The sequence below is a fragment of the Mangifera indica genome, chromosome 7 (assembly GCF_011075055.1).
Source record: "Mangifera indica cultivar Alphonso chromosome 7, CATAS_Mindica_2.1, whole genome shotgun sequence".
NCBI classification, from domain to species: domain Eukaryota; kingdom Viridiplantae; phylum Streptophyta; class Magnoliopsida; order Sapindales; family Anacardiaceae; genus Mangifera; species Mangifera indica.
The window spans coordinates 20114673-20130615 of NC_058143.1; the positions used below are offsets into that span (position 1 = coordinate 20114673).

Sequence of the window (15943 nt, forward strand, 5' to 3'; positions counted from 1 at the left end):
GAACCATGTCCATAGCACATGCTTGCTTTTTGCCAATTTGGCCACTTGTAAACCATGCTAGTTACTTTTTTTTGAGTTTACGTGGGAATCTTAGCTACCTTCTTGATGATGTTATATGATAAAGGTCGATGAACAATTTCAGATATCCTATTAAAAAACAATGACCTAAAGTCAAAAATGAAACTGATCAGTTTCTAAAAACAGAAACCGAAGCCGAATCCTCTTGTAATCAATTCTCACCCAAACTAGATTCTCTTACAATCAGTTTTTAAAGGTTTGAAATCAAAACCAGAATCAGATTCTCTTATAATCGCTCTCTAAGTGTTTGGAATCAGAATCACAACCTATCAATTTCAAAGAATGGGAATCACAATTTAATCAAATAGGTTAGCTTTGGTTCCTACCTCGAACCGAAGATTGGGTATCCAACAATTCAAGCTAATAAGCATGCAACAACCATCACATACCTTGAAAGTCGAGATATACTTTGTAGTAAATACCAAAGATATTTTAGTCTCTCAAAACATATAACGAATAAACGATGATTATAAAATTAAGATGGTTTTATAGATATTTTGTTTTATATTTTACCATAACCAGGTTTACTATTGGTATATCATTAATTACTGTAATTATATACAATAAATGCATGGATTTCCCTTATTTAGAACTAGAAATATAATTACACTTCCGTGTAAAATAGGTCTAATTTAGTAATACTAATCTTACCATAAATAGGATTACTATGTATAGATTATTGCAATGACTCCATAACAGGGTTTAAGAAGAAACAAAAAGCACAAAATGGTTTCTTTGAAATGCTATTTTTTTCAGGCTTCAATTTAATAGTGATGTTATTCTTGGCACCTTCATTAGCAAGGCTGGATGTGAAGGTGACAACCGGTGTTGTTAATGATATTTGTTCCAAGACGCATGACCATTCTTTCTGCTTGGGGCTTCTTAATCAAATTCCTGGAGTAAGTAGTGCAGATATTCCAGGACTAGCCAAAATCACCACTAACTTTGCAAGTTCTAATGCTACAAATTCTCTTAAGCTGATCAAATCATTTGTCCTAAAAACAACCGACACTAAACTTAAGGAGGCATACGCCTCTTGCTCCGAGCATTATGATGATATTATTGGTGACTTTGTTGATGCTCAACAATGGTGATTCGATGGGTGTCAGTGCAGTAGCTTCAGCTTGCATGGACGAAGCCAGTGACTGTGATGATGAATTAGAAGGGCTCCCAGCAGATCCTTCAATCCTGAAGGGTAACAAGGATCTAAGTAAAATTTGTCATATTATTTAGGTTATTTCTGACCTTCTGCCCCGATAAAATGAGTTTGTTGCTTTGCTAACAAATTTAAAAAAATAAAAATAAAAAAGAAATCAAATTATCAATAAAAATTTATGAAAATAATTGACTCCAAATATTTTATCTTTTCTATCTTTTTAAGATAACACCAATTGCTTTAGTCACACGGGTAGGTGTATCTAAGTATAATTTTTTGACAAAACATTATGTGCAGAATCCACCTAGTCATTCATTTAGCAGTAAGGATTATGAAGTATGATCATTCTAAGAAAGAGTACAATATGTTGACCATATTTAAGATAACATCTTAACAGCATATTGGATCAAAATCAGTTTTAACTATGAATAATTTTTGAAGAGCAAAAGTGCAAGTAAGTGCATATGGATACTCATCGTCTTCATAATATACAGTTCAATTTATAGTCTAAAAATATTCTAAGAATTTATAATTTACTTTTCTCCCATATCTTAGATAACATTGACAATATATAATAAGAGCTTCAAAGTAGCCATTTGTTCTTTTTTTCATAATTGGAGAAACTGTCCAACAAATATGTAAGATTAATTAATTGAACAAAAGTAATTTACACTAGAATTGTACATATATGTATAATTAGTAAATACTTCCAAGAATTAATTGATTGATCATTTTGAACAAATAATACAAATTTTTAGCAATTAAAGTTGGATTTGATTTGACAATTTGAGTTTCTATTGAATAAGTCAAGTTTAAACCCAGAATCGGATTTATTTTTATAAAATGAGTTGAATTCAAATAAATTCAAACCTTAAATATTCAAGCATGAGGACTCTGGAACTGAATTCAAAGATAAAACATATAATTTTCTGAGTCCACAATTTCCCAGAAATTGAGACAAAAACTCAACCACAAATTAAACCCAAATATTGGTACTTTGATTTATTCCTTGCACTACCAGCTTATAACATACGGAAACATATATATGTATAGTACGTTAGCTATATTGTATTTATATTGTATTATTGGTTGCTAATTATAACTAACACCAATATATAAATTAGGCTGCTGATGGTGCACTCCTTTGGTGAACCAAATCCTCTTCTTCATCCTTCGTCAGGGCTTCCATTAACAAGCTTCCAAGCTTTTCATTGTTGGCCATGGCACTGCAATTAACGTTTTTGTAATCAAGAGACTCGTCCTCATAAATATCCCACCATTTTTTCACAAGCATTTTTATGTCTTCCCTTTCCATGTTCTCTTCTTTTCCTGTGTACCTCCATGGCTTCGATCCCTACAGAATTTTTAACAAATTATATTGATTAAACAGGATTTTAGTAATGTTGTATATAACATATTTGTCTAATAGTTTAACCCACTTTTAAGATATTCACAAAGAAAGTTAAATATCCATATATACTCAATATCTATCATGTTCTTTATTGTTATAATATTTGTCTAAAATTGTTATATTCACCCTGTTATGTGACTTAATATACTTATTGAAGTTTGATCTTATACTACATACACTAACAAATAGTATAAATATATATACAAAAAGTTAATATATTATCATATAATTAGATAATCTTTTGTAATTGTCTTTATTTGTGTGGATAATACTTTTTTTAGCACTCACTGCAGCACAGTAGTGGACAACTTTCACTTGGTCAAGATTGTCTACATTCTGAGGGTGGCGCCATAGCATCGCCAAAATAAGGTTGTAGATGGGAGGGATTGGCTTGTAAATTTCTCTGAAGTACATATTAAGAAAGTCCTGCATGAATATATAATTAATTATATATGTTGATAAAAAATTATTAAGCATGATTAATTAATAATTCATTAATTACCTGCTCAGCAAATGAAGTTGGAGGACTGACTTTGAGGGTATCCAGGAGATCAAAGTAAATCAAAAGATGAGGCTCAAACACAAACATCCCGGCATTGAAGTAGAGAGGAGGAGGAGACCCCATCTCCTCCGGCCACTGGACCTTCTCTGGGCACTGCTGACAGTATCCGATCTTGTACTGAGCTGAATCACTCCAGGTTTTCTCACAGAAACAGTCCATAACAGCATAAAAGTAGCCGTCGGGTGCATCGAAAAGATGATCAATGTTATCAAAAACTTGTATGTCACCGTCCAAATATATCATCTTCTCGTATTCCACAAACTACAAAACAAAACCAACAACATTAATTTTAAAGGCCCCAAGAAGTGGGTTTAAAGTTGATGCTTTTATTTACCTCCCAAATACGAAGTTTTGAGTAGTTGATGACATAATATGCCATGGCGAAATCTGTCTGGTTCTCAGGAGGACAAACCGGCTCAATCTCACGAACAATACAGCCTTGAGACTTGAGGATTTGGCGGTGGTCCTCGGGGACATCAGGCAAAATAGCAACAACAAGGGGGTAGACAGATTTAGCCTTTCTTAATCCCTTGGCTAAACCCACAACACCTTTCACATAATCTCCATTGCCGGCCAAGAAAGTAACATAAGCCCTCTTCTTCGGCATCTCTATCAACTCTATGGTGGCGTTGGCGGTCGTTATCTCAGAAGGAGACATGATTAACACAAGAGTGAAGAAAGCAAACGAAAGAAGTGCAAGGTTATTAATTTCTGTGATGAAATATGAGAAGTATTCAACTCCTTTATATAGAGATTGAAAGAAAGGGTATTGAAACTGGTGAGAAGAAGATTTGTGGGGAATTGTATAATTTTGTGAACCTGCTTTCAAAAATTATAAACGTGGCATGTCAATGATAAGTGTTATTCATGTGAAGATGTTACACTTGCCAGTTTCATGGCAAAACACATAAGAAAGGTGGCCGGTTTCCTTTTTGAGAACTAGAGATAATACATTCATGCAAATTTTCTGATTTGATCAAGGTAGGGCTGTGATGGAGTTTTGTATGTGATCCTTATCAACTTTGTATGCTAGTTGGTAGTAGGGGTGGTTCTATCTGAATTGGCTTGATTTGAATATATCGTTCAATTTGAATAAGACCTAAAAAATAGGTGTTATAGATTACCATTGATAAAAGTTAGAACTACAGTTTGACAATTCAAATCAAATTCGGCTCATTTATCTATTATTTACCATTTTGAAAATTTTATCGATAATATGTTCATATAGTCAATGATCTTCTATTGACACAATTTAAATAAGTTCAAATATAAATAAGATATCATCAATTCAATTTCAATAAGTTTTAGTCACTCTAAATTTGATTTTGATTGAATTTGACCCATCGCTAATAGGTGCTGTAGATAACTCATGAGAAGATAAAAATTAGTAATGACCTAAAAAAGTAATGAAAGTAAATAGAATAGAACAATGAGCTCATGTTATCGAAGACATATGGCAAGATCTTTGTAGGCAAATCTTTTTGCCTTTCTTCGGAGTAGATATGATGATTAAGTTAACTAGAAGGCAGTTTTAACTATACATTTACATTTGACATGCATTTTAGTAGTCTCGAATCTATCAGTTTGATTGAAATTTGATGTCAAATCTTACTTGAATCATATTAAAATCTCACTTAGTTGTAGAATTAGATTGGTTAAGGTTAGATAAATAATATATAATAATAATTGAATCATCATGATAGGTTAACCTAACCATCATGTTTATGTATAATATCATTTACTAAAATCAATTTAAATTTTAATAATGATGTGTCAAACCCTTAAACTATATATATTTAGTTTGAGTATGTCACTTAGATTATGTGTCAACTAGAAGAGTTGTTCAAAAGTTTACACAAGATAGAATGAGAATAAAGTTGAGATGGTGTCTCTTATTAGAAATCCAATCCAAAAGAATGGAATAATTATATACATTTGTTGATGATAAAAATTTTACGGATGAGAAAGACATAAGATCAAGGTGTAATCTTTTGTAAAAAATTATGATGAATAGGATAATTTTAAATTGATTTGGTCTATTAGTTATAATAAGTTGAGAATAAGAGATTATAAATTATTGTCCTTCTGTCATATATAATATTATATTAATTATATAATAATATATATTTAAATATTATTATATTAAATCTAACTATAGAAATTATTGATTAATTATCCAGTTGAAATAAATAGTAATTCTGTAACTCGGTAGAGAAAGATGAAATGTCATTTCATAATTATAAAACAATCGAAATTGTCGAGAGCTATTTCTAGATAGAGTAGAAAAATTTATACAAAAAAAAACTGTACACTAACTGCATAGAGATGACTGAAAGGAAGTTGGATAGCATAATATATATATATATATATATATATATATATATATATATATATATATATATATATATATATATATATATAAATAAAATCGGATAAAAAGATTGTTCACCATACGGGTCAAACACTAGAATTGTAGAGGATGCCTTCAATTCGAAATTGCATACAATTGTCGTTCAATCAATTGGCCATTAAATTGAGTACGTACATTGTTGATTGAATCGGAAGAATTCTTGCAGTACATCAGATGGAGACGTTCCATGTCGTTTGATACACCTCATGCACGCACTATCACCTGTGTTACATAAATACTATTTCTACAAAGACCCGAAACGACACAAGATGACAAGCCACATGAATAAAACGATTTGTATAAATCAATATCAACAGGAATTTTTTTATACGAAATGAATACTTCAAAACTACAAACATCAACCTTCTATTCAAGTATTAAATCTTAATTACAGAGTTACAAAATTCAAATTTGACTTTATATTTTTATAAATAAACTTATATTTATTAACATATTTTGATACACTCATATTAAAGTGAGATTTTAAGAATTTTGATAATCAGTTGTTGATAAAAATATATTCGATTTAAATTTAAATTCATTCAAAATGATAAGCAAATTACTAAAATATTGTCTATAGATGAAATGAATAATATAATTAAATAGACAAATAAACTAACCTTATCTAAATTATTAAATTAAAACTTTAGATCATGATCAATTTATTTGAATTAAACCTTTTAAATCAAATCCATCTTTAATTATCAGGTTAATCTTAGAGTGATTTACTAATTTGATGTAACAGGTCTCCTTTCTATAAAATGTTAAAAGTTCTTCGCAAGAAGAGAGTTTATCGACAAGAGAAAAAGTGAAAGTCATTTTCAAATTTAAATATTCCTATTCGAATGAAGTTTGTTCACGTATATACTAGTCGTATAAATGAAGAAAACATGTGTAAAAAGAATAGTGGTCACAATTAAAGAATTGGAATCCAGCAGGATGATATCTGTATTCCATCTTTTGAAAGAATATAATAAAAATGAAACCTGAGAAGGCAAAACAAGAAAATAATTATAGTATGGCTGAATTTACTTGTTGCCAACAGTTTCTTCATATTTAAAATATGTCTTTTTTTTTTTTTTATGCACAACTGAGTGATAGAAATAAAAATATATATATACTTTTAAATATATAAATATAAATATATATATATATAATATCATTATATAATTAAAAATTATTTTATTTTTAATTTAAAAATTTTCAATCATATAATATCATATTATATAAATATTTAATTTTATATTCAAAATATATATACATAATTTTATTAAAAATAAAATTATTGTTTATTCCTAACTTTGGAGTAAGATAAAAGCCGTCAACAAATTTGATTTAAATTATAGTTAAAATTTATTCTAATCATTAAATCGGTTGATTGATGAGCGGATCATACATTAGGTTAATAAAGTTCAAATATCAGTATGACATTGTTGTAACTAAACTTATTTTAAATTTTATATTATGATATATTTACATCACTGATCCGGTGCCCCTTATTCATATTATACACCTCAAGAATTGATAAACAATTACACATAATTAATTAGTCTACCGGACTAAAATTCCTAAATTGTTAGATGAAATTTAGGAGAGTAACAACATCAATATCATATTATAGTATCTATGACAGTTTCACATGGAATTGAATACCATCTTAGTTATTCACATATAAATTTGAATCAAATTTAAAATTAAATTATTTTTAATCATGCATGAACGAAGTTTTGTAATCAATAAAATTAGATATATACATTTTTAGTATACAAATATATACACATATAAATATGTTCTAATGTGATTGAATAATTTTGAATTAATGATAAAATAACACTTAATTATATAATGACATATTTTTATACATACACATTTGTGTATTAAAAATGTGTACATATAATATTACTCTTTACCAATTTTTTACCATTTTTTTTCAGATAATAAAACTATATTTACTCATTTTTAGTATATAATTCATATACATAACTAATATATTATTGTATAATTAAATAATTTTAAATTAAAAATAAAATAATATATAATCATTTAATAATCAATCATCTATATATTTAAATTATATATTAAAAATAAATACAATTAATATCACTTTTTTCGCTGCCATAGTGGAATAAACGCTCATATTGTTAGTGCGAAAGTGGTTGCTGAGGTGGAGGGCCCCCGTGGATTTTTATTCTTCTTACCGCTACCTTCGATTGGTTTTCTCACCCAATTTGCTTAAAGGCTCAATTGGATAGAGCCCCTGGAATCTGAATTTTAACTCGTATTATACAAGCAGAGTTCAGGTTAACCATTAAACTCGTTTTTATAAAATAAACCGAATTTAAACCAATCCGAAAATTTAAATTCAAATCAACTTACATTTCTAAAATTTTACTCTGTGGTTTTGAATATATCAGGGTAATTGATAGGGTTTTATTGTAATTTTTTATTCGAGCTAGAGTTAAACTGTTTTTATCTCAAGCTTAAACCTGCAACCTTTTAACTAATTAAGCTCAAACTTTGTCTAATTACAATCGAGACAAGCCAAGTATTGGCTCGATTGTAGTCTTAACTAAAGCCATTGATATAATCCTATTTATGTTCTGTTAACAGGTTGAGGAGATTGCAGAGACTTGCTCTAGCAGAAGCTATGGCTCGTCAAGACATGCTTAGATTCCAGCCTTAGGTATTGGCTTCTGATTCTCTTATTGTTTCTATAGCTACTCCAAAGGAACTAAAAGGATAGTAAAAATGTGTTGCCAAGAGTAGAGAACTCACCTGTCTATTTCTATAACTCTCAGCTCTGATGGAATTCTGGGTCCACTCCAATCCGACTTGCCAGCAGAGGGCTTAGACATGAGCGAAGTTCCACTGGCGGAAGATTCATAATATATACAGCGTTAACCACTTTTGTAATCCTAGTCACAAGTTTCCTATGTAAAAATTGGTGCAATCACCTTTGAGCTAAATATGTAACTTAAGTATTCTCTTCTAAATAAATTTTATCAGCTGCAGCTTCATCTAAACATATTATCCAATGAGACTCTGTATCTTAATACAACAGCGAATTGCATAGCAGTATATTCCTTAAATATCCTCAAAATTGTAATTTTCAGAAAGCCCATGTCGTTTCTACTTTTTCTACAATATAGCATCTAGAAAATATTCATTTTGGTATGATCTTGACAATATCTCTTCTGAAAAATTAAATATTATCCATGAAAGTTTTTCTTCTCTGGTAATTATCATACCTTTCACAGCTTGTCAACTTTTCTCTTTGCTGTTGTTCTTCTTGCCCTTTTTCTGCTTTTGCTTCAATTGAGTAAGGCCGGCAGCAGTGACCTTAACATTTCCAATAATTGCAGCAACCAACTCAGGATCTGTACATGCTTTCATCAATTCCTTCTCTCTCTGTGTCGCTTCTGGCATGTGGGCAAACAAATTCATGGCAGTCTTTGCAGCTATAAAAATATATAAAAAGAAGAGTCAGACTCAAGATACAGCACTGAGCACAGAACAGATATTATTTTTCTGGTGCAAAACAGGACTTGCTTAAAAAGGCATTAACCATAAGCAATTTAAACATATGGATACCTTTCCCTTTCTTTGCTGTGCCAGGAATTATCTTCACACGGTATTTGTATGACTGCACTGCACTGTAAGGGCCACAAACAGGCACAGCATATAAAAGAATATCATTAGGCAGAGGACTACCAGTGAGGTAATCCACGTCATTTAATCTCCCTTTTTCTTCTTCTCCTATCTCATGAATATCATCCTCCTCCATGGCCACTCTGTCTGTCTCAGTGGTATCATCAGTACCTACATGGGAATTGAGTTCAACTCCACTATTTGCACGACCATTTGAGGCATCTACTGGATGTTCTTTACAATCCCGAGACAAGTGACCAACTTTTTTACATTTGTAGCATACTTTTGTTGGAGCATCTTCAGAACCTGCAAGTTTTAGAAAAAAAAAAAAAAAACCAGAGACGATAAAGGCCCATTAATAACAGTTAAATATTTGAAATTAGAATGTGTCATTTTGGTCCATGTATGAGATACTTAACCATTCAGTAATGAGTCTTGCAAAAGCAAAATAATCAAGTAGTAGTGTTGTAGTACCAAATGTATAACCAAATAAAAAAATTACAAATAAAAAGCTTTATAATTGGAAACATACCAGCAACAGGTTTCATCACTTCATCTATAGTTGCATCTCTATTTCCATTTTTCAACTCCCCATCATCTTTTTGAACTTGGCCAGCAGACTGCAAATTCTCATAAATCGTCACTTCTATTAGTGGATCGGTACAACATTACAATATGCTTTAATCAATACGATACAAGGCATCAAGACCCAGAACCAGGGAAATATGAACAACAAAATTAAGAGATCAAAAGTGAACAATAACATCAAATATGATCTAAGAGCTGAATATATATATACTTCAGCCCTTCTAGATAGTAAATGTAAGATAGTTGAAGTTTTTGTACTCACAGCTAGTAATGTCATCCGAATTTTCCTCTCTTCCTCATCTTGATCAGCATACTTCTCCTTAATCTTCTTGAGTTTACCTTTCTGCCCACGAATGATTTTTCCACCATCAGGCTTTTTACTTTTAACACTTGCTTCAGTCTGGGAAGCAGATTTATCATTTCCTTTTCCTTTTTTCTTTTCCTGGTCAGCCTCTGGTTTTTTCTTTTCCTGGTCAGCCTCTGCATCTGGAACTATACTGTCCTGAACTTTCTTGAGCTTTCTTCTTTCAGCTTTTGAAATATATGGTTTATCTCGAACTATAGCTTTCTTCTCTTCATGGTTATCTTCCTCAGCCAAATCAACATGAGTTGTTTCCAGGCCATACTTTGTAGTTGATACAGAAGTAGATCCAAGACCAAGAGCTCTATCAATAAGATCTTCAAGCTGTGGAGTAACTGGTAGAACACCAGTTCTAGCAGCATCAGAAACCTCCTTCTCAACACCATTTTGGATTGATTTGTCTTCAACAGGAGACTCATGAGAAGATGTAGCTCTTGCATTTGAATCAGTTGATCCAGTATGAGCAGAATCAGCCACTGAAACACCTTCTAAAGCCAGTTCTTCATTCATGGCGTCTTTCTCTGATTCAGACTCGGAAATTTCATTAACAGATCCACTTTCTTCAGCAGCATCCATCCCTTCCTCCTCTCCTCGAACCCTCCTCTCATTAAAATGTGATCCTAAAGAACTCTCATCCAAGCGGAAAAGCAATCCAAAGCCCATAATAAGAGGCTGTGGAGGAAGAAAGTTCTTCTTCCCACGAATCATGAAGCTCCCAACTGTAAGATATTCCCCTGTAGGTGCAGTTTTACTAACCTGATGAGGATAAACCCACCAAGCACTAGTGACCATCTTTGAATCCCATGCTTGGCTGTGACAAACCTACATCACAAGATTCTATTATTAACTTGCAGTGATGAACCACACTGCATCTATTATAATTACTCTATTGTATACAAAAGAAAAAAAAAAAAATTTTGACATTAACATGATGTGAGAAGAGACAAACCGTGAAGCATCCAGCTTGGTTTAAAGTAAGTGGAGATACAGGTTGTTCAGGCCTATGATTCTTGATTACAGTACTAGAAGCCCCATGTAGATCAGCATGGACATAACTGTTACATTCAGTAATAATTTATTTAAGTCAACGTCGGAAGCAAAATTTGGAAAAGTCAGCCAAGAAGTTGAAGCTAACAATCAAAGACATCAGCATATTTGTTTTTAAAAGCTGAAATTACTAAATAAATTCAACTTTTACTAAAATTTCTTATCCATAGGATTACACAGCTTAAGAGGGGGCATTTAGCTTCAGAATAAATCAACTGTTATTCCTCTCTAGTACACATAAGTATACGTGCATCTATATTTATCAGACAGATACTTACATATCTCCTTTTGACATATAACGCTTGACTATCATCTCATTTTGCTGGGCATCACGTCCACTAATAACCAAGTAGTTCTCACTGCTGATGAACCAATTAAATTTCTCAAACCAGTGAACCTTGCGCATATGTGAAATTGTGGCAACAGTTTTTTCCTGCACAGTGGGGTGGGGAGGGAGACTTTAAGTTAGAAAGATGAAAGGATGAACTCAACAGAGCTGTAATTAATAATATAAAACTAAATCACTGAAATGCATTGTCATTTATCAATAAAAGAAACTAGTACAGCACAGATACCTGAACAGAGGAACTCACCAGTGCTGAGAATCATGAATAAAAGAAACTAGTAAAATGCACTATGTTAAGGAAAATATCACAGCAATATAAAGCTACCTGCAGAACCTGGAGACGAGTCTTCTTCTCAGCTGCTTTAAAAGCTTTTTCATGGGCTGTAATGGTCTTTTCCTGTTTGCTCCCCTGTTTTTTCTTCAGTTCATACCACCGCCTAGCATTGGCATGAGCTGAAAGTGCCAAATCAACTTCAACCTAAATATGGAAGCATAAAAATAAGTAATTAGGGTTCGTTTATATTCCAAATTTGTTGATGTAATTTCTTTCTGTACTCACAAAAAGAAAATAAGTTTTCTAACCAAAAGAGAAGTTACAGATGGAAGAAAAACGAAGATGATAATGAGTATATAACATTCCTATCGACAATAAGAAAGTATTCTCTACATCCGATAAAGACATAAGATGTTTAATGGTCCTATAATCAATAACTTTTCCACATTCCTACCATAATTGTTCATAATCTAAGACACACATATCACCAAAATAACGGAGACTAAGGAAACAAATAAAAACCAACATATTTTCAGGACCAAGCAAGCCAACTACAGGCATATTAATCAATGAGGAAAGGTGGCAATGCTATGTGGAATTAATTGTTTAAATAGTAGAAGGAGCTTCCCAAAACTATAAATCTAGTTCAGCGAGTAGTAGCACCTTTTCCACAGGGAGTGTCTTCTCATCATCATCCATTTCATCAAGATTGTTGCTTAACAGTAAAGTCATGCAATTCCTCTCAAGATGGAGCTTGTCAATCAGGCCAGCCACAGGGTTCCCAGATTTCTTCTCTTCCTTCACCATTCGGGCAAGATCTTCCCAACTCATGCGATTTGCAAGAGCCATGCGAACAGCTAATATAGCAGCATCAACATCTTCTAAATTGTACTCTATCAACTCTGCCATTTTTACACTACGGTCAACTTCTTTCTTCAGTGTCTGGACACGATTTTCCTGTATGTAAAAGTTACACAGGAAAACATGTAAATAAACAAGTATAAAATAATTATTTTCATACAAATAGCCCTAAAAACTTAAATCTCCTATCATCAAAATAAAGCTAAGATATAATCAACTGAAAAAACTTAAGCATACCCTGACACACGATATAACTGACAAGTCTCAATATTTCTGCATCACTAATTGCTTTCATGTTATATGACTTGATCTTTTTTGTCCCAAAGAATTTCTAGAAAACTGAAATAAGTGATAGATAAACTTAAAGAGAATATATGATCCATCTCTCTGCTTGTATTCTGAACAATCAAAGGCAATGTTTCTGGCTCCCAGAGTCATATTTATATAAAAAGAACCCTGGCATGGCAGTCAAGATAGGTTGGTATTCATATATACAAATACATAATAAGTAAACTGGGACAACAGAACCCACAACTTCATACACCCCATTCCCACCTCAACAAATTTAAAAAAAAAAAGTGTGAAAGACACGCAAGAAAGAGATCCATTAATATTCAGGTCATTCAATAACCACAACAGTATTTAATTATTCTTTGCACTAGATATGAAATATCAAGCTAATAATGCTGACCTGGTCCTTACGGATTTTATTTAGTTTCTGAAAGGCAGCACTTTCTTTTGCCTTCTGCTGTTGATCTGACCTTTGACTTTCGATTTTGCTGTAAAACTCATCCAAAGCTGCATCAAACGTTTCAAACTTCACAAATTCCCTTGACTTGAACTGATTCAACAATAGGGGGCAGAATTCATCATAGATCTGCAAGGAATAACATACAAAATATCAAAACCAATATTCGCTATTCAATTGGTAACCAGTTAAGTAACTTATACAGTTCTGCTCCATGTTTGCTTCTTAACATAATCAAACAAGAGAACAGAAAAAAAGAAAGGATAATGCACTATGTTCCACAACACATTCAAAAACACATGAAGCAAAGAAGTAATAACCTGACTAGAACTTCCAGGCTCAGAAGTAGAGCAGTCCTTCCCCAAGGTTTTTTTCTGCATTAAGATGTATCCTTCAGGAATTTTATCACCTGATATAACATCCTGCAGCCAGTCCTCAAACTTTGAAACAGATGTGGCCAAAACTTGAATTGCATCATCATCTAACTTCTTATCTTTGGAGACTTTAGTATTTGGAACCAAACCAGCATCTAAAATGATATGCTCAGAGAGAGCAGGCCCATAACCCAATGCCTCCCCAAGAACAGTCTTCAATAAGGCTTGTTTGACATGAGAACTATCACTAGTATTTTTACTAGGCTCAGAAGACTTCCCACCCTTTTTGTCACTCTGCTTTCCTTGAGGTGCATCAGATGCATTTTTTCCATCTTGATTAGCCTTATCGAATTCATCATTGTCAAGATCCTTGGAAGATGTAAGGGCCTCATGCAACTTTGATGTTGTAGTTCGCTCAAAAACCCGACAAATCTCTGTTGGATAACGATGGCGCGACATGATGGAAACTCCTTTATCATCATCCCTGTTATCAATGAATTTATACCATTCATGGTCAAAGTTCTTGAATGAACAATAGAAAAACCATGTGCAGTTTTCTACATAACAAACAGATTAGATTCATTCTTTTTCTCCACAAACAAATGAGATGCATTCAAATCTAGCAAATAAAACTACATATTAATGAGCTTCATCCTTACAGCACCCATCTTTGAGATACTACTAAACATTCATTCCATATGTTCGAATAATTGGCTGATGTATGCATGTGTTTTTGCCCATTTTCAAGTCAAACCAAATGAACAATAGATTGAGCAAAATTACAAACCTGTGGGACCGAAGCAGAGTCAAGACAGTAAATTCAGAATCCGTAAGCAGGATATTTCCTTGCGCATACAGCTCCAATATAACATAATGCGCATTCGCACCCAATCCAAATTGAAACAAAATGATCTAACAAAAAAATTCGAGACATTAGACAAACAATAAACAAAAAACTAAACAAACTCTCACAGAGCATAAAAAAACAATACCCTATCATATCCAAGTTGGCGCACATCCTCAAGCCTTCTAGTACGTATATGCTTCCTCAATTTTAAAGTAAAGCCGGACGGAGTATTTTTCTTATCCCTATAAGCATTTAACAATGAAGCTAAAACAATAATAGAATTTGAATACAGAAATCAATGGAAAAACAAAAACAAAAACAAAACAAAAAAATAAACTTGTTTTCAAGTTTTCTATAATTTGTAATTCTGGAAATAATAATTTCTGAATTCAACATCAAAAACATTTCATAAATTTAAAATAATAAAAGGTATTATTTAAAAAAAAAAAATGATGAAGAATACCTTGTATAAGCAGTAGTATGTAAACGAACACCGCTTTCCATTAACAGAAGAACCTTCTCGCTCTCTCCGGACTCAGTGACTCCACTACTATTCATAAGCTTGAATACATAAGTCTGCGAGAAATAGAAGAATATATATCTGTTATTCTGTAAATATATAAATAGTAATAAATCAAAAAAGAAGAAAATGAGGATTTGATAGGATCGAATTGAATTAGTGTGAGACCTTGGGAGAGAGATCGTAGACATTAGAGCAACGCATGCCGATTAAACTCCGCAAACACTTGACTTCGGCGGCCACGTCGGCCGTGTTCATACGCACCTTCACCATGTCGTTTTGGCTTCGGTTGTTGATTCAATTGTCAGGAAAAGAGGAGAGGGATAGAGAAAATTATTTCCTTCTAACAAGAACTAGCCACAAACAGAGACACAAAGTGCTCAGCGGAGCTTCCAGATTCTTCTTCTCGTCGTTATTCGAAGTTGTGATACACGGACGGTGGCAGCAATTGGCGGCCTCTTCGCTATACTTGTCTGCCTAATTATATTTATTTATTTATATATTATATACTTTAATTTTCACAATATGGTGAAGACAAAGACCGTCACCCTGACCCGGCGAGTAGCAACATAGAAGCAAACGGCAAAGGGAAAGGGACTATTTCTCACCCAACTTTTAGGGTATTCTCAAACCCACATTAATGGGAGGTGAAAAACTATTATTCCAGAGACAAACTTTTGTTAATTTGTTCGGTTAAAGGGAAGGATTTTAC

At 32.5% G+C, this 15943-nt stretch overlaps 2 protein-coding genes and 1 pseudogene across 4 annotated transcripts; 1 reads left to right on the plus strand and 2 right to left on the minus strand.

The window, feature by feature from the left end:
• The first annotated feature begins 851 nt into the window (after positions 1-851).
• LOC123221577 lies at positions 852-1338 on the plus strand (annotated as a pseudogene).
• Positions 1339-2120: 782 nt separating this feature from the next.
• On the minus strand, positions 2121-3934 carry LOC123220563 (galactinol synthase 2-like). The gene is made up of 4 exons (XM_044642821.1): positions 3542-3934; positions 3148-3468; positions 2934-3071; positions 2121-2588 (listed from the first exon to the last, which is right to left on the minus strand). Exons 1-4 carry the CDS (start codon positions 3863-3865, stop codon positions 2355-2357), a joined length of 1017 nt encoding a protein of 338 aa, XP_044498756.1. The 5' UTR covers positions 3866-3934; the 3' UTR covers positions 2121-2354.
• A 3717-nt stretch (positions 3935-7651) lies between these two features.
• Positions 7652-15854, minus strand: LOC123220749 (nuclear export mediator factor NEMF). 3 transcript variants are annotated; one of them, XR_006503140.1, is made up of 16 exons: positions 15400-15854; positions 15175-15287; positions 14857-14953; positions 14652-14776; positions 13811-14348; positions 13434-13619; positions 12545-12838; positions 11933-12085; positions 11540-11694; positions 11164-11269; positions 10116-11036; positions 9798-9885; positions 9209-9571; positions 8866-9075; positions 8393-8485; positions 7652-7881 (listed from the first exon to the last, which is right to left on the minus strand). XR_006503140.1 is itself a non-coding variant. In XM_044643323.1 (15 exons), exons 1-14 carry the CDS (start codon positions 15502-15504, stop codon positions 8879-8881), a joined length of 3441 nt encoding a protein of 1146 aa, XP_044499258.1. In that variant the 5' UTR covers positions 15505-15854; the 3' UTR covers positions 8026-8485; positions 8866-8878. The 3 variants fall into 3 exon arrangements, 2 of the variants coding, with proteins under 2 accessions (XP_044499258.1, XP_044499257.1); XM_044643323.1 differs by lacking the exon at positions 7652-7881 and having other exon boundaries at positions 8026-8485; XM_044643322.1 differs by lacking the exons at positions 7652-7881; positions 8393-8485 and having other exon boundaries at positions 8667-9075.
• Between the last annotated feature and the right edge of the window lie 89 nt (positions 15855-15943).

Coding starts and splice junctions, on each gene's coding strand:
- LOC123220563 (XM_044642821.1), bottom strand. CDS start 3,865: ATGTCTCCTTCTGAGATAACGACCGCCAACGCCACCATAGAGTTGATA. Junction 3,072..3,147: donor CAACTTCATTTGCTGAGCAG/GTAATTAATGAA, acceptor ATATTCATGCAG/GACTTTCTTAATATGTACTT. Junction 2,589..2,933: donor TTGTCCACTACTGTGCTGCA/GTGAGTGCTAAA, acceptor AAAATTCTGTAG/GGATCGAAGCCATGGAGGTA.
- LOC123220749 (XM_044643323.1), bottom strand. CDS start 15,504: ATGGTGAAGGTGCGTATGAACACGGCCGACGTGGCCGCCGAAGTCAAG. Junction 9,886..10,115: donor TTCGGATGACATTACTAGCT/GTGAGTACAAAA, acceptor GAGAATTTGCAG/TCTGCTGGCCAAGTTCAAAA. Junction 9,076..9,208: donor CACAGCAAAGAAAGGGAAAG/GTATCCATATGT, acceptor ATATTTTTATAG/CTGCAAAGACTGCCATGAAT.